The sequence below is a fragment of the Coenobita brevimanus genome, chromosome 110 (assembly GCF_032717465.1).
Source record: "Coenobita brevimanus isolate Jiangsu-jjx chromosome 110, ASM3271746v2, whole genome shotgun sequence".
NCBI classification, from domain to species: Eukaryota; Metazoa; Arthropoda; class Malacostraca; order Decapoda; family Coenobitidae; genus Coenobita; species Coenobita brevimanus.
Genome location: NC_137063.1, coordinates 9,914,226 through 9,935,660, shown reverse-complemented (window position 1 = coordinate 9,935,660; position 21,435 = coordinate 9,914,226). Strand labels below are relative to the sequence as shown.

Here is a 21,435-nt window from a genome sequence, read left to right as displayed (position 1 = left end):
ATGCAGGGGTGGACAGTCAAAGAGTCATTCATTCATGAGAAAGCTTGGGATGGAAGAGTGGCTGGTTAGGGTGCTTATGGCTATGTATGTGGGTGCTCGCACCCAGGTGAGAATGAATGGAGATTTGAGTGATGAGTTTTCCGTGAATGTTGGTGTGCATCAGGGGTCAGTTTTAAGTCCCTTGTTGTTTATCATGGTACAGTAATTGATTCCCTCTCACGTGACTTCAGAAATGGATTCCCTTGGGAGATGTTGTATGCTGATGATTTGGCACTGACTGCAGAGAATGAAAGGGAGGCAGAGGAAAGATTTAGGAAGTGGAGAGATGGTATGGTACACAAGGGCTTAAGAGTTAAAGCAGATAAAACAAAAGTGATGATATCTACAGTTGGTGGCAGTACTGTACTGTCAAAGAAGAGGGAGAGTGGCCATGTGTAATTTCCCTCAAGGGCGTGTGAAGTGATTCCATCTTGTGCAGTGTTTGTGATAAGTGGGTGCACAAGAGATGTTGTGGTATTAGAGGTAGACTGCGAGATAATGCTGATTTTATGCGTGCGGCGTGTCGGAGTGAGCAGGTAGAGATTGTCAGGTGTGAAAGGTTTGAACTTGCTGGTGAGTCTCCTGAGTGTGTGGAAGAGTTCTGATATTTTGGACACATGTTATGTGCTGGAGGTGGGGCTGGAGCTAGCTCTATGGCTAGGGTCAGAAGTGGCTGGAAGAAGTTCAGGGAGCTGTTGCCTCTCCTGACATTGAGAGGACTCCCCCTACATGCTAAGGGGTCTTTGTATGCAGCATGTGCTAGGAGTGTAATATTGTATGACAGTGAGACCTGGGCAGTAAAGGAAGAGGATATCTGCAGGCTCAAACATACAGAAATGACAGTGACTAGGTGGATGTGCAGTGGATCCCTGTGTGCATGGCCTGGGGGGTCTGGGTTTACGATGGAAGAGTTAAGAGGTAGGATGGGACTGGAGTGTATTGGTGTTGTGATGAGGAGAGGTAGACTGAGATGGTTTGCACATGTGGAGAGGATGGGGGATGATAACTGGGTGCAGAAAGGGAGAAGCATTAATATTCGGGGTGGGGTGCGAGGGGTAGACCGAGAAAGACGTGGGACGTGGTCATCAGGGTTAAGGGACTGAACAGAGAGGCCGCCATAGATCAAGCAACATGGAGAGCTGTCATTAGGTGACAAAGATTGACGCATGCAAGTAAGTTGGAGCCTTTAAAAAAAAAAAAAAAAAAAAAAAAAAAAAAAAAAACTAATAATTGAGTCACACAGTTATATTCTTATTTGTATATCTGCCAGTCCACGAATTTTACCCGTTGTCTAATAATTACAAATGTCTAGATACTGGATAATTGGGATTCTACTGTAATTTTACTCAACTTTGGATGGCTCTGTACTTGTTCAAAGGTTAGTAATGGCTATAATTAACCCCTGCAGTTCAAATGGCCTCTTACTCTGGAGAGAGAGAGAGAGAGAGAGAGAGAGAGAGAGCAAGAATAAATTTAAAACAGATGTCATCCAACTGCTGGGTTTAACAAAGTTTCAGAAGTACAGCACCTCAACCCATTTCAGTCTGAGAAGTAACTATTACTTCAATTCATTTTAATGTGAGAACTCAGTCTATCTACAATAAGATGTTTCAATCCCAGAAGGGGTAGGTACAAACAGACCATCCCCAAATCACCCCCCTGTTTATTATGCTGCCCTACCTCCATCCCACACTAGTCTCATTCCTGTATCTTTCTACCCTCCACCTCATCTTTGGCCTCTCTGCCTCCCTTCACTTACATGGTCAATAAAGTAGCATCCAGGCTCAATTGTCAACACCATGCCCTCCTCCAAGGTGCGGGCTGTTCGGAGGGATCTGAAGCCAGCCCGCAGTGGACGGGACGGGTTGCCCTCCAGGTAGCCTCCCACATCATGGACGTCCAGACCAAGTAAATGGCCCAGACCATGTGGCTGGAATACTGCACCTAAATTCACCTGAAACAGATGAGTACAGAGATTGACATCCTTAGTGAAGAAAGAAAAGTAACAAGAGGACACCAATATGTTTACATGTGCTTGACACCTGTCTACTACATGAAAACTCACCCATGGGCTAGATTTAACACCATATTGTCACAAAGACTCGTGATGAATGAACTCCACTTTAGCACTTTCCTACCTGTATTTATCAAGTACTTCTCATTCATACCAATAGGTGGTAACTTATTACTGGGTCCCAACCATGGTAAAGCTGATGCAAAATATTTAAGTACTCACTACTTCACACAGCAAATCTTTCCTCTGGGAGTTGAAACTGCAATAATATATTCTGGGAGTTCAAACTACCTACATACAAACAAACAGGACTAGAACAAGGTCTCAACTTATGGCAAGTTTTATTTAACCCCAAGAATACAGATCCCATCCACTGACCTGCTTTCTAGGGCTGCTGCTCCCGTCTGGGAGGGTTACTGCATCTCGTGGGAAAAAATACAACAGTATACAGTAAACCCTTGATATACAGAACCCTCTTTTAACGAACTTTGGTTTTAACGACACCCTTGAGGTGGCCGAGCGTAATGTTAAATTTTCGTTTGGTAAAAGAACGAACGTGCAGTAAACATCAACCAGCATGGCATCCACACACACACACACATACACACACAATGCGCATCTCACAGTACGCCGCACCAGTCTCTGGGTGACCAACATCATGAGAGAAGCCATGAAGAGTGCATTTACTGAGAAAAAGAGCCATTTAGACCTAGCTGTATATTACTGTGTATGACTGTACGACAATGATGCTCTATATTTAACGATCTTTGTTCAGTAAAAGCCACGACGCCTGGGAAATTACTGAACAGCCTGGTGTTTGGCTTCAACATCAAGGGTCTGGTACCAATTAGCTTGTTATATTGAGGCTGTACTGTACGCTAACAATGAAGGGGGGGAGGGGAGCGATAGGTTTCAAAATACTGGCATCTTTTTACACTTCATATCTGTGGATACCATGTGCACAATCCTTCTATCACATCACACAACAACGTCATCACACCTGTAAACCTCCTACATTAGTGACCCTCAACCCTCCCATCCCTACAATTCGACTCTAAAGAAATGGGCTCCATTACTGATTACTCAGGAACACAGGAATTAAAAATCAACTGATGGAATGTGAAGATGTATGGCACAGGTACACCACCAATTTTCCAGCACTGGATGGCCCGACATCTCTTTTAGTCTGCACAAAATTATAAGATGGCTTGAAATTCCCGTGCCTGCCAGACTACTTACCAGGCAGCCAAAGACAATGCTGAGAGTAGCATGTGCTCACTTGGACTGCTCACAATGCAGGTCTTAGTAATGATCCCTGTACAGTATTTTGCCTTTTTCTTTGCTCATTTTGCTTACATTTACCCCTAGCTATAGCTTCCAAGAAAGATGCAAGCATCAATGGTCATGTCAAGCATAAACACCAGTCTCAACAGTCAAACCTCCTTCATAGTGGTTAACCCCTCTGCTGTGTCGCGACTCAGGTCATGCATAATCGATAGCTTGCATTGCACATCACTGAAGTTTTGCAGGAAAAATGTGGATTTCCACGCTCTATTTCCCCACCAATTGTCCCTTTATGCTTGAGGAGTGTCCCATGTGGGTACACCAGTTTTCCTACGTGACTTGCCAAGCATCAGTCACTCTAACCAGTGTGGAGTCACATTTGCACTTTGTATCTCCCATTTCCCCTCTGACACCCCCCACACGAGCAGGATGTAAGCCACCTAAATGTGCCTTATACCACCCGAAGGAAGCAAGGGAAGTGATAAACAGATATAAGGGGACACAGACATGAGTTAAGTGTGTAAGTGGATGTTGTCAAGTGGAAGTGAAATGTAGAGTGCTCCTACCTCACAACAAGGTGAAACATACTGACTTTGACAGTGAATAAACTTGTAAGTATAGTGGCGGGGGACAGGGCGACGTGGGGGCGATTTGTTTGTGGCCACCCCAAACGGGATTGAGGCATCTGGCAATAGATAGATAGATAGAAGTATAGTGGCATGAGGTGAATTGAGTAATTATTCATTGGTACGGCTGAAAGAATTCTGTAGATTGAAGTTTGTGCTAAATCTGTGCAACTCGTACACAGTGCCAGTGAAAGTGATTTACTAAGATTAGCTATGGCTGCAAACCCTTGGGAAATAGCTAACAGTGACAGTGAAATAGTTTGTTTGTACCCATATTGCAATAAGTGAATGAACAATATCAGGAAAATAAAGTATTCCTAAGTATTTCTGTGATGTCATTTTGTAAACTTTTCCACTCGTGCTTGGTACGCTTGGTGCAGTGAATGAACACTAGCAGATAAAGAAAAGATATTGTTTGTACATTCTCACAGCCAACTACATTTGATAAAAGTAAGTGTACGACATTATTATGAGAATTTAGCAGTGAAAACAACTTCGAACCACTTAGCACTCGAGTGGTCACTTTCTGCCAAGTCACCGCTAAACTTATCCAGGGTAATATCACAATGAATAGTTAATAAACTAGTCCCGATGATGAAAATATGTTACTCTGTGATTCATAGTGAGCACAGAGTACAGTGAAAGTACCCTCACGAATGATGAAAACAAGTGAACAGTGTGGCGGAGTACTACTGGTGGATCATGCCTGCTTCAGCATGTTTCCCCAGCTGGCAGCAAAATACACCTTCACCTCAACTCACTCCTGTTCCCAACTTGGACCACCTCCCAGTTTGTTTCAAAGGTTAGTGGAAAGATTAAGTCTGCTGACTAAAATTTTAGCTTCCTACATTATGCATTAGTGGGTAAAAATGGCTGTTGAAAACACCCTATTTTTCCTGTATTTCCAACACTGGGGACATGTTATTTACAAGCTGCCACTGTTGAGGGGTTTTTGGCCTGCCTTTTGGCCTGCCAAACTACAGTAATGCATTGACAATATCCCACAATAACCAAATAAAGCAATAAATGGGAATAAATGTTTAATGGCTCAGGGCCCACAGGTTTACACTCACTTTTTGGCCTAGTACCTGAATAATAACCCCTAAAGACTGGAGGGCTTGAACCAGCAATGTTTACACCGATTCTGTTACTCACGATCGTAAACCAGATGACCCCTTTCTCTCATATCTCTCCTAACACTGTGAGCCAGGATTGTTTTCAATGTGTTTTGTCTGTAAATACTAAATTCTCACAAGTGACCATTCCTAACCATCTCTGTTCTTTTGAATACAACAGTTCTCATAACACTTCTTGTTCTTTGAACCCTTCAGAACATGAAGACAGAATTCGAGTCCTTTGGGTTTTTCCTGGTCAAAGCAATGGAGACACAAATTGCATCCCAAAGCAGAAAGAAAATCACCAAAGTTTTTGGCCGATTCGCATCAAATTTTAGTACATCCTAGTAGGCCAGTCTAGCGTCCAAAGTAAGTACTTGGCAACCCCGGCAGTCCGGGCATAGGGAAGAACAAATCGCTAATCCACAGTACCTAACCACCAGCCAGGCGGAAGGGTAGCACTCCATCCCTTGTCCCTTTAAACTGCCTCTATTTTCCCCATCCCACTCAAGGCAGAAGCCACAACTGAAATATCGTTATTGTACAGTGCTTGTGAATATACTGTGAAGTGATTGTGTCTATGGAACATATATATATTGTTCGTAAAGCACTGGGCCTCGTTACACTAGTCAACAGCCAAGATGGTTCTGACTTATTCTCAACTGTTTCCAACAAATTGGCAACCCCAATTTCGAATCTGACCCTAAAAAATGGCTATCACGTAACCTTGACATTGTACAGTACATCTTAAGTGTGGGAAAATTCCTAGAAGCGTGAAAATTTGTTAAATGTGTCAATGAGTCTGTATACTCGTAGTCACAAAAAATAACATGAAACTTAAAGTTTTTATTTATATCACATACTAAGCATACACCAATATAAACAAAACATTTTTACAAGACCTTTGCACATTAGAAGTGCTTTGCACTTTGCTTTTGCATTTGTAGGAATAATTACTTCCACGCTGTAAAGTCCAACAATAGTGACCCATCATGTTTGGACTGAATTGGCCTTGATATCGGTTCTCCATTATGGCAACTTCCTGGGGGAAACCTTTAGCCACGTTCATCTCAGACATCACCAAGATTAAATGGAAAGAAGTCCATATGAGAAGGGAAGAAATGTATCTTGAGTGACACTCAAGCACCACGTGCGTGGTAACTCTTCAACATCTTGTCACAAGCTCCTCATAATTTGGTGCTTGAAAATTTCCTAGATAATTCTTGGTAAGAACCACGAAGCTCTCAAGCAGCCTTTTCCAGCTCAGACAGGCTCTTTACAAAATCCTGATCACTGAGTATAAGATGAATCTGAGGACCATTGAAACACATGGCTTTACTATGACCTCAAATACAGTGCCTTGGAACTTTGTTAGCAAGTAATGGAAGCCAGCACCATCATGATCATGGCCTTCACAAAGTTCTTCATCAAACCATGTTTCAAATGAAGTGGAGGCAAGAATCGCTTTTAAGGGTCAACAAAAGGTTTGTGAAGACAGCTGAACCTTCCAGCCATATCTTTTGGTTGCACTGGCCGTTCCTTTTGTGTGTAATGCTTACCGACTGCCCTGTTGTTCCATAAACAAAGAATACACATGTGCTTTGTGTAACCTTGCTTAAAAACTAGAAGCAGGCAGATCACCTTTAGGCCCCCACAGATGTTCCACTAACATGTTTTATAGTAAACAGCATTTCAAACAAAGTATTGTACTCATAGTTTCATAACTAACATTTATTCCATCGGAATGCGCATTCGGAACAGAAGGAAGGTCATTTCCATTATGGAGAAGGTCTACCTACAATGGATTCTTCCCAGAATCTACAAACAACTGCCCTTCTCCTGTTTGATAAGGATGATACTTACAATGGCGCTGAATTACCAATATAATATCATAACAGTATCAAAGCATGTCATCCACCATGAAATACATTGAGAGCTCTTCATGTCTATGATGGAAGGTGGTGGTACAAACTCCATCTTATAGCAGGGTCCACTGCTGAAGATCCAAAGAGTTCACTTTTTCCTTGGGCAGGTTAAGGTCTCTTATAAGGTCAGGCAGCTCTACCTGATTGAAAACGTGTGGTTCCTTGCTCTCTAAATCTTCTTGAAAGGTGGCATCCATGCAGCTATCCTCCTCACTAGATTCTGATTCATTTGTGGTACTTAACAGAGGGTTTGGAACTGGAAGCTCAGGGCCATGGGGTACTGGCCTAAGAACAGAAGGTATGTTTGGATACATGAACTTGGACCAGGTTTTCGCTGAATAACCTTTGGTGTTAATGAGACAAAACTAGCAGTCAGTACAGTGATCCTTGGTTCACATCAAACAATTGGTACAGTGAAAGATATACCTGATGGCCATTTACCATGTACTCATTTATTCATGCGGTTTACATAGGGCTTGCACACTATAGGGGGTGCTGACTTCTTGTCTTGATCACCAACAGGACATATGAAGTAATGTTTGTAAATGGCTTTAACATTCATTGTAACTGATTTCTTCAGGCTTTTAGGTGTAATGAGTCAGCGGATGTTGCAGAAAGTGTCTGATGCATTCATACAGTTACAGCACTCCACTCCATCCCAACACAGATCAAAGCACTTCGAAGCAGTAAAGAAAATCTGAAATAGATAACGACAAATATATGATTACCTACACATGCATTGGGGTCCCCTCCTTAAAAACACACACACACACACACACACACACACACACACACACATTGTGGGAAAATTTTACCCGACTTTTGGCTGTGGCTAATTCATTTTGAGTTGCCAAATATTTTGTGATTCAGGTACTTAACTGAAACTGTTACAACTGCCACTAGAACTAGCTGAGGTGCGCCTTTAACCCCTTAAACGCGGATCGTCTTGTTTGCGACGCTCGGCAAAAAGGACAAAACGGCGGATCGTCGTATTTGCGATTCTAGTAAATTTTGAATAACCGCGGGCAAGCAGGCTCCAGCTGGTATTGTCTATCAGTACCACCACCCTTTAGCTACAATTAGCATATTTTACCTTTGTACTACTGACCTCAGTTGTTGCCAAGTATCGCGTTTTTCCCCCGTCCCCCCCCCACCACGGCCCGGCCAGCCTGGCTGTGATACATGGCAGCGCTCTGAGCGCTCAGAACTGTAAATCTGTGCTCTCCTCTCACAAGAAGTTTATGCTAATAGGAAACAATTGTTTCCCTAGTTGTAACACTAGCTTTTTTTCTCACAGTTTGCCCCTGTTTAGCGTCAGTTTACTGCAGGCTTTCAAAGTGACATTATGGTGAGTTCTAGCTCTTCCCAGTCAGTGCAAGCTGCCGACAAGAACGAGAATAAAGTGGCGGGCGTAAGGCAGAATAAAAAGCGCGCCGTGGTGATCTTTTGGGAAGTAATATGATTGAAAATAATGTAGTATACATGTTTTTAGCTGTGAAAATGGAAATGTTTGTTGAGTGACGGGAAGACCGCCGCCACTGTGCATGTCGGCCGTACGCTCCGTTGATTTTAGCCTTATTTTCAGTGCTTGTTGTACAAATACGGATTCCAAACTACCTTTACGTTGTAGTATAAAGTTTACTGTGACAGAAGGAGGCTGTGGTAGAGGGGAAACCGGGTTACTGGAGGTGTGAAAGTGAAGATTTGGTTACCGAACTTTGCAAGTCTCCACAAGTCCTTGGGTAGTCCACGAAGGCTCAACACCTCTCTCTGGAGAAAGCTGAATGTAAGTACTATCTGCCACACCAAGTATAATGTTCTAGGGTTAATCTCTGATTTTTGGCTAATATTTTCCTACAGGTACTCAGACCGCGATACAACCCCGCCACTCGGGGGAGGTCGACTGTTCACGGCCGCATTTAAGGGGTTAAATGGTATATCTATCTCTATAACAGGATTCGGGTCGGATTTTCCCACGTAGCAGATTTTCCTATGGTATAATGGTTTTCGAAAACTGGATGTTCTAGCAAAAATTGTATATCATATTCGAAATTGACAGGTTCATGTTGCTTAGAATCACCTCAAAAGATACTAGAACCATAACACTTTTTAAATTTTGTCGACCAGTGGTCAGCCGTTAGGCCTAGGAAGGAGTCACGTTTGCTATAGTGGGGTTTGCCACTCTGCTTCACCCTGCCCCACATGATGAGACTATTTTACCTATATAGCGAAGCAAGTGTTTATCTTGTGTGAAAGATATAGTGTCTGAATTAGTGAAATAATTGCGCTACCTTAGCAGGTGTTATGTATGCCACAGTTGGGAAGGGAACAGGCGTCACATATGCCATACAGGTACGCCATAGTTGGGATGGGAATATAGGGGAGGTTGGGATGGAATCATTGTGACAGTGATATACAGAGTATGGTTTAGTGTGAAATATACATATACTGTATAGTGCAACGAGTGTTCGTAGAGAAATATATTGTGCGCATTGCCTGAGTTAGCACCAACACGGCAGAAGGTTGAGAGGTGTCAAATACGTCACACAGCCACATACTTGAATGAAATGTATTGAATCATTCTCAGAGGGTTATAGATTACATACGGTTTAGTGTGAAATATACGTACATAGTGCAATGAGTGTTCATAGAGAAATATATTGTGTGTATTGCCTGAGTCAGCACAAACATGGTGGAAGGATGAGAAGCATCAAATATGCCACACAGCCACATACTTGAATGAAATGTATTGCACTGTTCTCAGATAGTGATAGATTACGTATGGTTTTGTTTGAAATATATGTATACTGTATAGTGCAACGAGTGTTCGTAGAGAAATATGTTGTGTGCAATGCCTGAGTTAGCGCAAACATAGCAGAAGGATGAAAGGCATCAAATATGCCGCACAGTCCTGCAGCTGCACCTCCTGCAGGACAAGGAACACCAGGAAGACATCCAACCAAGCATCGTTGAGTAATTAATTGATGACACAGTCCACTGGACCGTACACTGGGCCACCGCCAGGAAAGGATTCCAAACCGGAGGAGACTCAAGTGTGCCTTGTGTGCCCTGCCAAAGATGAGGAGGAGCACAAGTCATATGTGTCCTGTATGTGATGTGCCGCTTTGCATGGATGATTGCTTCGAAAGGTACCATGCCGATCGAAGTATTCCCTAGTGGAGCATATGCACACACACACACACGCACACACAACTACATAACTCCTCACCTTCAAAGCTCTCAAGGTCCTGCCTGCAGTTCAACACCTCTGGAGGAAGTGAGTTACCATATTTTGTTGATTTGTATATTTACCTACTTCTATATTTCTATATTTTATGCATAAATAAAATATTGTTATTTACATATACACATATGAGATCAAAAAAAGTATACTTTCAGTATCAGTAGCTAGCAAAAAGACGAGTGGTCATGTTGAGTTTCTGAGAGCACTATAAAAAAGCTTATGAAATTTTACATGTATACTCTGAATGAAACCCCACATAAACCTAGCAAGCGAAATATATTGGTGTGGGTGGAGCAGGAAAAACTGACAGAGCGCTAGAAGGTATACTGTTCTTTATCGTCCAAGTAATCAGAATGTATTAGTCAGGTCAATGTTCTGAAAACATCACGAGAAAGCACAATTCTACATCTGTACATGACATAAAAAAACTGTCTTTGTGAGCATAATTTTCTTGTACAGGTGGGGGAAAAGAGTGTTTACCTCACTTGCGGGCAAAATATGCAGCGAGCTTCCAGGAGTATTTTACCTTTGTCATCCATTTACTCTAACAGTATTGGACGTAACAATTTCCCAAAAGAACCATGATAAATTGCATAAATTCTATGTATGTACATGAAATAAAAAAGTAACATCTGCAAGAAAACTTCTTCGCTAGATCACCGTGAATAAAAAATCAGTTCCCTGTAGGTAATTACTCTTAGTTTTTGGCTACTTTCTTGAAAACTAAAAATCGTATCAAAATGCCACACACACTATTGGAAAGCTGAGGAAATTCTCTTTCTAAAGCTGTAATAACAATTAGAGTATATGATGGAAAATTTTCGAGCTAAGATGTTGGGAAGTGAGACTGACGTTACCGAATGTTTATTCACACCAGCCTAATGAAATTGAATTTGGCTCTCTCTTGTATTTTGTTTTTCTCTTGGAAGGAACAGTTTTGTGGGCACGTTGCCTTTGGTTCCTTCTTCCTCACACACACACACACACACACACACACACACACACACACACACACACACACCAAAAAAAGTACTTCTATTCGTACTTTTCTGTACATATTCTTTTTTTGCTTATCGGCTAAAACAAACATTGGTGAATAAGATGACGTAGTTTTTATGGCAATATATTTATGTTTGGGTGGCGAAAATATGGCAAGAATACATTTTCATAGACGAACGGGGGGGCTGGCAGAGAGGGGGATGGAATAAAATCGTGAGCCAGAAAATTTACCAAAACTTACCGTGCGCTAAACGGTTAATTAAGTTTACCTTAAATACCCTATCACTACTTCAGTTTATTCTGAATTATTACCACAGTCAAATCAAAAGGTTATTTCCATCACTGGTACCTACCGAGACACTTTATATGTGTGCAGAGTGCACAGAGCGTTATTAGATTTGGGGGTTATTTATGCATGGAAGCCAGTCACACCATTGCCATAATAACTAATACGTAGCTACCAGTGACCTACCACACTGACCGCCCATATCTTCGTGTTCCCTCACCCGTCAAGTTAGAATGGAGTATTAACCATTGCTTTTGGGGGGATTTAATGCAGTAAGACATTTTTTTTATGCTGAAAACACAAGCAATAAAGCAGAATAAAGAAGAACTCTTGAAAAAACTGGCCCGTGAGGAAGATGTGTGACACATACGGAGTTGGTCTGTCAACAGTTTATGATATAAAGAAGCACAGGTATAAAATGTTAAAATTCTACGCAGACAGTGATTCAAAGAAGCAAATGACCATAAGTAAAACTATGAAAGATGGTAAGAGTACTGAGAATGACTGAGTGATGATGGAATGGTTTTGACAGCACTGGAGTGATGAAATGGACTTGCTGGGTAACATGATAATGAAGCAGGCTCAGTTGTTCAAAAAAGAAGCAATTTTAGAACATGCATGTGATTATACTGAACAATTGGGGTCAGAAGCATACTGCTGAAGCATCATATGTGACCTCCGTTGGGCCCTGATGAATTATTTCACATGGCATATATGACCTCCATTAGGCCAGCAATAAGGTTCATCCAGAAAGGCTCTGGAACCAAGGATGCCAGAAAGTCGATAGGTACCTGCACTAACAAAATTTAAAAAAAAAGAGTTGCACATAGGATTGTGCAAGCAGAGTGAAAGAAGAGTTCTGGGCAAAAGTGGAAGCATGTATGGAAAAGTTTGAATGGAAAGAGTGTTTTTAAATGGAGATACGAATGGAAAAGTAGGGAATACAAAGGTGGATGGAGTTGTTGTTGAGTGGGGTGTGCCTGCAGAAGTGGATGAGAATGGTTGGTTGATTGACTGAGTGACTGATTGTAGTAGAAACTGGCGGCGCAACTGCCAGGGTCATATGCTGCCGGACAACAAACTAAAAGACACAGCAAATAAAGAATGCATATTCATAATAAAGTTAATAACTATTACTAAAAATAAAACACTGAAAATAATAATAGAACAGTTAAATGGAAATATCAATTACTTATAAAAGTGGAAGGAGGCCTGCCCCCTGAAGAAAACTAAAAACATTAAACAAAATTGCTATAGGCTCCACAAAGCATTGAGGAGAGAGAGTAGGAACCATCTGCCCCTCTATGTCTATGGAGGAATTTCTGACGCTTGTCCCCCAAACTTGGACACTCGACCAGCAAGTGACGGACAGTTAGGGGAACAAGGCAATCGTCACAGTACCGATGAGTCTCACCACTCATCAGGAACCCACGTGTAAGCCGAGAGTGCCCAATGCGAAGCATAGCAAGAGCCACCTCCAATCGCCGAGGCATGGAAGGGAGAACCCTTGGCACAACCACTCACTGAAAGACCTCTTTCAGATTATGAGTGACACCATCCCAGTGTCTCTGCCAACACGTATGAATTCTGTACCGCAAGTAAGGTGTTACATCAGAAGCAGGATGCAGATATTCAGTTGGGGGCTGTTGAGAAGCTGCAGCCTTGGCCAATGCATCTGCCTTCTCATTGCCCACCACACCAACATGTGCAGGACCCCAGCAAAAATCCACTCTCCTCCCCTGACGACGAATGAAGAACAGCCATTCCAAGATAGCTAAAACTATAGGATGGGAAGAGTTAAAAGAGTCCAGGGCCAAAAGCACCCCTTGAGAGCCGCTAAAAATACTGTAGTAAAATAAATGTCAGGGTGAACAAACACCAACGTCAGGGCTAAAACGATAGCTGACAACTCTGCAGTAAAAACTGAGGCAACCAAAGGAAGACTACCTCCACAGCTAAAATTGGGAAATACCACTCCAAAACCAACACCAGATGCAGATTTAGGTACAGAACCACCATGACTAGAAGAATGTTCTAAAAATAACAGTAAAAGACACTGAGGAGCAACAGAATCCTTTGAGCTTGCAAAAGACCTGCAGAAAGTCACCTTGGGCAATATCCATGGCGCAACCCTTGGGATCTGAACAGGACTGACAGGTATTGCTGATAAACCAAACTCCTCCATAATATCCCGAATCCTATAGCCAAACGGGTGAGGCATGCAAGGATGTCTACTATAATACAAACAACAAGAATGTTTCGTCACACACTCATGGACAAGTGAGTCTGGAAGGTGACGAATCCGGAGCCAGCACTGTGCTGCAACAGACTGACGCAGTAGATCTAAGGGAGGCATACCAGCTTCCATCAACAAGCTGGGAATTGGAGACGACCGAAAAGCCCTAGTTGCAAGGCAAAGACCAGCACGATAGACAGTATCTAGAGTTTTTGGTCTGGACTCTGTGGCAGAGGAGTATACCTCGCAGCCATATGATACAAGAGCATCCTCCGATCAGCACCCCAAGAGGTATGGGAAAGAACCCTCAATAGACTAACAGCCTTCATACATGATGTCTTAAGATCTGCCAAGTGTGAAACCCATGTCAAACGGCAGTCAAACGTCAGGCCCAAGAATTTCGTCTCTGTCACACAACAGAGTCTCCTGCCACAAAGCTAGAGATCAGGGTCTGGGTGTACCCCTCTCATCCTACAGAAGTGCATAGCCACAGTCTTAGATGGGGAAAACCGAAAACCCTTGGAAGTGGCCCAGGCAAAAATCTTGTCCATGGCAAGTTGCATACGCTGGTCAATAGCATACATGCGGGAGCCAGAAAACCACATAGCTAAGACATCCACATAAAGTGATGAGGATACCCCAGCAGGCACTGTGTCAACGATACCATTGATGGCCACCACAAACAGGGAAACACTTAAGACACCCCTGTGGGACACCTTCCTCCTGGCACAGTGGTGCAGAGAGGGTAAAACCCACACGGACCCAAAACACACGATCAGACAAGAAGTCTCCAAGAAAAAGAGGAAGGCGAACACGTAAACCAAAGGCATAAAGTTGTTGGAGGATGCCATGGTGCCAGGCAGTGTCATAAGCCTTCTCAATGTCACAGAACACAGCCACAAGATGCTGCTTAGAAGCAAAAGCTTCACAGCTCGACGCCTAAAGCCAGATAAGGCTGTCTGAAGTGCAACGTAATATACAGAAACCACTCTGCAACGGAGAGAGAAAGCAACCCTTCTCCAGAAACCACATAAGCCTGACACTGACCACCTTCTCAAACAGCTTGCACACACGATGTTTAAGTGATAGGGTGAGAGTTGGTGGCCTGGGAATGGTCCTTCCCAGGCTTGGGAATGGGGAGGACAATACCTAACTTCCAACTCCTGGGAATAGAGCCCTCACTCCAAACCCTGTTAAAGAGGTCCAATAAAAACTGAAGTGAATCAGTCGGTAGATGACGAAGCAGAGCGTATGGAATATAGTCAGGCCCAGGAGCAGTGTCACGACATTCTGAGAGGGCAGCACGCAGCTCAAGGAAGCTGAAGTTTAAATTATACGGCTCTCCGCCACGAGAGCGAAAGTCAAGATCCAGCCTCTCCTGATTCCTACAAAAGGTAGCAAATGGCTGAGAAGGATCGGTTTTTGAGACAGCATAAAACTGATTTGCAAAAGCAGAGGCTACTGTATCTGGTGCTGACACAAGTTCTCTGTGAAGTAGCAACACCAGTGGGGAGGGGGGGCCAAGAACCTGCCAGAAATCTTGCGCACCTTTTTCCACACCATAGGTATTGGAGTTGAGGATGTAACAGTAGAAACATACGACCTCCACGAGTTACGGAGAGCATTCTTCATAACTTATCTAGAGTAAGCACGTGCTTTGCGAAACTGGATTTTTAGAAAAACAACATTACGATTGGCAAAAAAAAACGATGGGCAGCTGCTTTGTAAGCTCCCTTTGCTATGGAGCAGTCATCATTCCATCATGGCACAGGTCTCTGGGAAAAAACACCAAAAGTCCGTGGGATGGAATGAACCCCTGCTGAAAAAATCTACCTATCTATCTACTGCCAGACGCCTTAATCCCTTATTCGGGGTGACCACAAACAAATCGCCTCCACGTCACCCTGTCCCCCACTATTTCACTGCCCTGCTCCCAATTCACACCCTCCTCTCTCATATACCTCTCCACTCCATCCCTCCATCTCATCCTTGGCCTTCCCTTCCCTCTCTCCCCCTCCACCTCACTCACATACACTCTCCTCGTCAGTCTCTCACTCTCCATCCTCTCCACATGGCCAAACCACCTCAATGTGTTTCTCCTAATGCTTCCTATCACATCCACATCCACACCACAATGCTCTTTCACATCCTCGTTTGTCAGTCTGTCGCTCCATATGTCTCCAAAGGCTCCTCTCAAATAACTCATTTCCATTGCTCTCACTCTTGACTTCTGTCCCTCCAGCAACGTCCAAGCTTCACTTCCATACGTCAGAGTTGGTATCACAATACTGTCATGACTTTTTCACTTCCATGCTCACTTCCCTGTTTCTTACCACTGCCTTCAAGGAACCAGCAACCTTTCTTCTTTGTTGTACCTTTTCTAGCACTTCACCCTCCAAACTTCCATCCTTACTCATCAAACTACCCAAGTACTTAAACGTACTCACATTTTCCATCTCATCATCATCCAACCTCACTGTACATTCACTGACTTCACCTCTCTTGAGGACCATAACTTTACTCTTCCCTACATTCACCTTTAAATTCCATTTCTTACACACTCTCCCAAACTCATCCACCAAACCTTGCAGCTCCCCTTCGTCTTCACTTAACAACACAGTATCATCTGCAAACAACAGTACAGGGAGTTTCCAAACACTGCCCTCTCTCGTTAGGGCCACTCCAACATTCACTGCCCTAGCTTGTATCTCTTTTATAACCCCATCCATATACAGATTGAACAACCATGGAGACATGACACATCCTTGTTTCAACCCAACCTTCAAATAGAAAAAACATTCAGTTCACTATCCACACACACTGCAGCCTTAGCACTCTCATACATACTCTTCACAGCATTCAGCAACTTCCCATCTACTCCATATATTCTTAATACTTTCCACAATCTCTGTCTATCCACCCTGTCATATGCTTTCTCCAAATCCATGAAGGCTGCATACAACTTCTTTCTCTTCTCTAGAAACTTTTCCACTAAAGATCTAAGAATGAATATCTGATCTACACAACCTCTTCCCTTCCTAAATCCTCCCTGTTCTTCTCCAACTAATTCCTCTGTTCTTTCCCTAACTCTGTCAATAAGTATCTTACCATATACTTTTCCTATTACACTATGAAGACAAATGCCCCTATGATTAACACACACTTCTTTTTCCCCTTTCCCTTTGTATAAGGGAATAATTATACCTGACTTCCAATCATCCAGGACTTTACTTTCCTCCCAGGCCAATCTGCACATCTTCCACATCCATTCTCCTACTACCTCTCCCCCATGCTTCAGCATTTCACAACACACTCCATCAATTCCTGGGGCTTTCCCCATTTTGACTTTCTTCATTGTTTCCACAACTTCCATCGTACTGATTTCTTCCTGTCTTCTCACCTCCCTCCTTCTCCTAGCCATTCCCCAGCCACTTATATTCGCATTACTTTCATTCTCTATGTTCAATAATTCCTTAAAGTGTTCTCTCCATCTGCTCACTTTTTCTCCCTTCTCAACTAGTAATCTACCTTTTTTATATTTCACTCCCCTACTAACTTCATTGCCACCCTGTCTGACTCTCTTCACCTCTTTCCAGAACATTTTCTTACATTCCCTCCACTTGACACTCAAATTCCTTCCAAATTCCTCATCCAATCTCTTCTTACTCTCTCTTAATAATCTTTTCACCTCTCTTTTCCTTTCTACATATAACTCTCTCTTCCGTATCTCAACTTCTTCCATTCCTCTATTTCTCATCCATTCATTATATGCTTTCTACTTTTGTGCCACAGCCTGTCTCACCTCTTCGTTCCACCATGCTGTTCCTTGCAACCCCTTTCGTCTTCTCTTCACCCCACACACCACCTCACATGCTGCACATATTTCCTCTGTGAATATCTTGCACACACCTTCCACGTCCCCCATCTACTCCAATTCATATTTACCCAATCGTTCCTCCACTTCTCTCATATATTCTGCCTTTTTCTGAGAGAGTGGTCTTAGTAAAATGATGTCCGGCATCATCGAGTTGAAAAATCAGTAATCCTGTTGGCATACACATAGTTCTTCAAAGACAGACCAATCAGCCCTATCCAAACACCAGCGTGGGATACGGGCTGCAGGAACAGAGCAAGTAGACTGGACCATCACAGGATAATGGTCACTACCATGTAGATCATCCAAAACCTCCCAAGAACAATCAAGGGCACAGTCAGAGGAGGAGATGGTAAGGTCAATGACAGAATATGTGTCAGTCTGAACACGAAAATGGGTCAGCCTCCCAACATTTTGGACAACCAGATCTAAATCCCCAACCAAAGAGGCAAGAGGATCACCCCAGGGATTTGAAAGTGAGTCAACCCACAAAGGACTGCAGCCATTAAGGTCACCAAGGAGTAGGAAAGGGGGAGAAAGTTGGATGATGAGGGTTTCTAGATCAGCACACACAACAGGAATGGAGGGTGAAAGGTACAGACAACAGATGATATAGCGCCCCCCAACATGCATCTGTATTGCTAGAACTTGATAGGGAGACTGTATTGCAAAGGATATAAAGGGGACATCAGAACGGCACAAAATTGCACATCCACCGCTGTGACCACCAAGAGGAGATGCACGGAAGACCTCATACCCCCTAATAGAAGGGAACTGTCTGTCCCCCACCATCGTCTCCTGGAGACAGACACATAGCAGGTTCAGAGTAGAAAGTAATAACTCCAATTCCTCCCAATTTGCCATGGCACCTCTATCATTCCATTGTAGTTTACTGACTGAGAATGCCATAGTACCCATAGTGAAGGAAAAATCAGGATGAGGGGTGAGACAACCTTGCCTCCCGACTGGGTTTCGATTGATGCTTATGGAAGCCCTTTGGAGGAGCCTGCCCAGCACCAGAAACCCGCACCCTCTGTCTAACATACGGAGGCAAACATGAGGACGAGGAAGTAAGTTTTACAACACTCCTTCTTGGAGTGGGCATACCAGTTTCTTTGAAAGGTGACTTGGGGGCCACCTTTGGAGATGTAGGAGAGCCAGTGCTCCCACGATAAGCCCCAGAAGTGGAAGTAGAGTCCACAGGACTCAAATCTTTTGAGGGGATCATCCCATGCTTCAGATCTGAAGCACCAATGAGCTCTCCACCAACATCCCCAGCTGGGAACGGGACCAGAGGTAAACCATCAGTTTCAGATGTGACCTGACTAGATCCCTCAGCCTGCTGGGCAAAGGGAACAGAAGGGGTGTCGACAGAAGGTTCAACAAGAGACCTTAGGTGGCCAGTCGTAGTGCTCAGAGAACTCCTGACGAACAACAGTGATGTTTGCCAGGTACAGGAGAAGGAGTCCGGTCAACGTGGACATCCGTCACCACCACAGTTGTCAGCCACCAAAGTGGGGGCATAAACAGTCAGAGTAGCGGTTGGGTAACCGTCTATCTCACAAACAGTATTAACCATGGGAACTGCATTCTGCGTATCACAAGTTGAAGGAGTGGTTACTGGAATGGGACCTCTCCCATGTGTTGCTGTCACAGCAGCATCCCCCAACTGGGACGTCTGTCATGACTGATTATCCCGAGATGTAGGTGGGGCAAAATGAAGTGTTGTCTTGTACTGTGGGACCTCCTTACGACGTGAGAGAACTGAAACAAAAGTGGCAGATAAACATCCCTCTGACCCTTTCCTTTGCCTCTGCAAAACAAATCTTCTCATGGGTTTGAACTGACATGACTTCTTTCTCAATCTTGTACTGGTCATACTGTGTTGATGAAGCTGAGTAAGCACCGTGGCAGTTGATACATAAGGGGAGATTCAGGCAGTCCATCTTGCCACGTGAATTACCACCACAATTAACGCATGCCTGTGGAAGACCTTGCATGTTGCTATGACAAGACCTGCTGACATGCCCAAATCTCTGGCAATGAAAGCACTGCCTAGGTCTTGGCACATATGCCTTAACCTAAAAGCAGTAGTAGGCTGCCTCTAAGACATCAGGCAATGTCAACCAATCAAAGGTGACAATTAGTGATGGTGTGCCGGTCAATATCCCATTTATCTTTTTCCTTATCCTCTCCAACTTCACTACTCCCTGGTCTTTCAGCCCATCCAGGAGGCCCTCCTCCGTGTACCTAAGGAACTCCTTAGATAAGACAACACCCCGAGTCTGGTTCAGGGTGGAATGACTGGTGGCTGTGACATCATAGGAGGCTAAACATTTGATGGCAGGGATGTGGGTGCTTTGGTCTGCATCCCTGGCCTCTACAAGGAGTGACCCATTTGCCTGTGGAACAACCTTTGGGGATGACCCACAAGCCTTGACCAGGTCATGGTGAACCTTAAATGCATTGTGGTCCCTGAAAGAGGAACCATCAGCCAACTTCAAAACTATGAATTTCTTATACTGATCAGAGAATGGGAGTATGGATGGGGTATATGTGCAGGAGTAGGTGAGAATGAGAGGGCAAAGGAAGGAGTATGTATAGTTGTGAGTAAAAGATGGAAGAGGAGCATAAGACAGTATGGATCAGTTGGGTCAAGGATTGTGTGGGTAAAGTTGAAAGTTGGAATACAAATGTGGGCGATTGTGTGTGTGTATGCGCCAACGCAAGATCGTGCTAGAAGAGCGAGAGAAGAGTTCTGGACAAATGTAGAAGTGTGCATGGAAAAGTTTGGAAGGAATGAGAGAGTGTTTTTGATTGGTGATATGAATGGTAAAGTTGGGAATGTGAAGGTGGATGGAATAGTTGGTGAGTGGGGTGTGCCTGCTGAGATAGATGAGAATGGGAGTGTGTTAGTGGACATTTGTGCTGGGAGGGGGTTGGTGATAGCCAATACCCTCTTCAGGCACAAAATGATCCACAGGTATACATGGCGAGTGATGAGAAGGGTGGGTGGTGAACTGAATGAAAGGAAGGCAATGATTGATTATGTGTGTGTGGATGAAAGGATGCGAAGATGTGTAATGGATGCAAGAGTGTATAGAGGCTGGGGGAGTGGACTTTCTGACCACTACTTGGTGATGGCCAGAATTAAAGTTCAAGTAAGTTGGAGAAATAGAAGAAGGGAAAGACGAGAGGAAGGAGTAGTTGCAAGGAGAGTGGAAAGGTTACAAGAGGATGAGAAAAAGGCAGAGTATAAGAGAGAAGTGGAGGAACGATTGGGCAAATATGAATTGGAGCAGATGGGAGACGTGGAAGGTGTGTGTAGAATATTTACAGAAGAAATATGTGCAGCATGTGATGTGGTGTGTGGAAGGAAGAGAAGATGGAGGGGGATGCAAGGAACAGCGTGGTGGACTGATGAGGTGAAACAGGCTGTGGCACAAAAGAAAGCATACAATGAATGGATGAGAAATAGGGGCGTGGAAGAAGTTGAGAGGCGAAAAAGAGAGTTATATGTAGAAAGAAAGAGAGAGGTGAAAAGATTAGTAAGAGAGAGTAAGAAGAGAGTGGATGAGGAATTTGGAAGAAATTTGAGTGTAAAGTGGAGGGACTGTAAGAAAATGTTTTGGAGAGAGGTGAAAAGAGTAAGACAGGGTGGAAGTGAAGTTAGCAGAGGAGTGAAAGATAAAAATGGTAGATTACTAGTGGAGAAGGGAGAAAAAGTGAGCAGATGGAGAGAACACTTTAAGGAATTGTTGAATGTAGAGGATGGAAGTAATGCGAGTATAAG

The 21,435-nt window shown here is 43.6% G+C and overlaps 1 protein-coding gene across 1 annotated transcript in view; it reads right to left on the bottom strand.

Moving 5' to 3' along the window:
- Dip-C (dipeptidase C) overlaps positions 1-21,435 on the bottom strand; it is a 237,422-nt gene that overhangs the window by 37,221 nt on the left and 178,766 nt on the right. Inside the window, exon 8 of the mRNA XM_080286052.1 lies at positions 1,799-1,993. Within this exon, the coding sequence (XP_080142178.1) occupies positions 1,799-1,993 (195 nt within the window). The remainder of the gene's footprint in view (positions 1-1,798; positions 1,994-21,435) is intronic.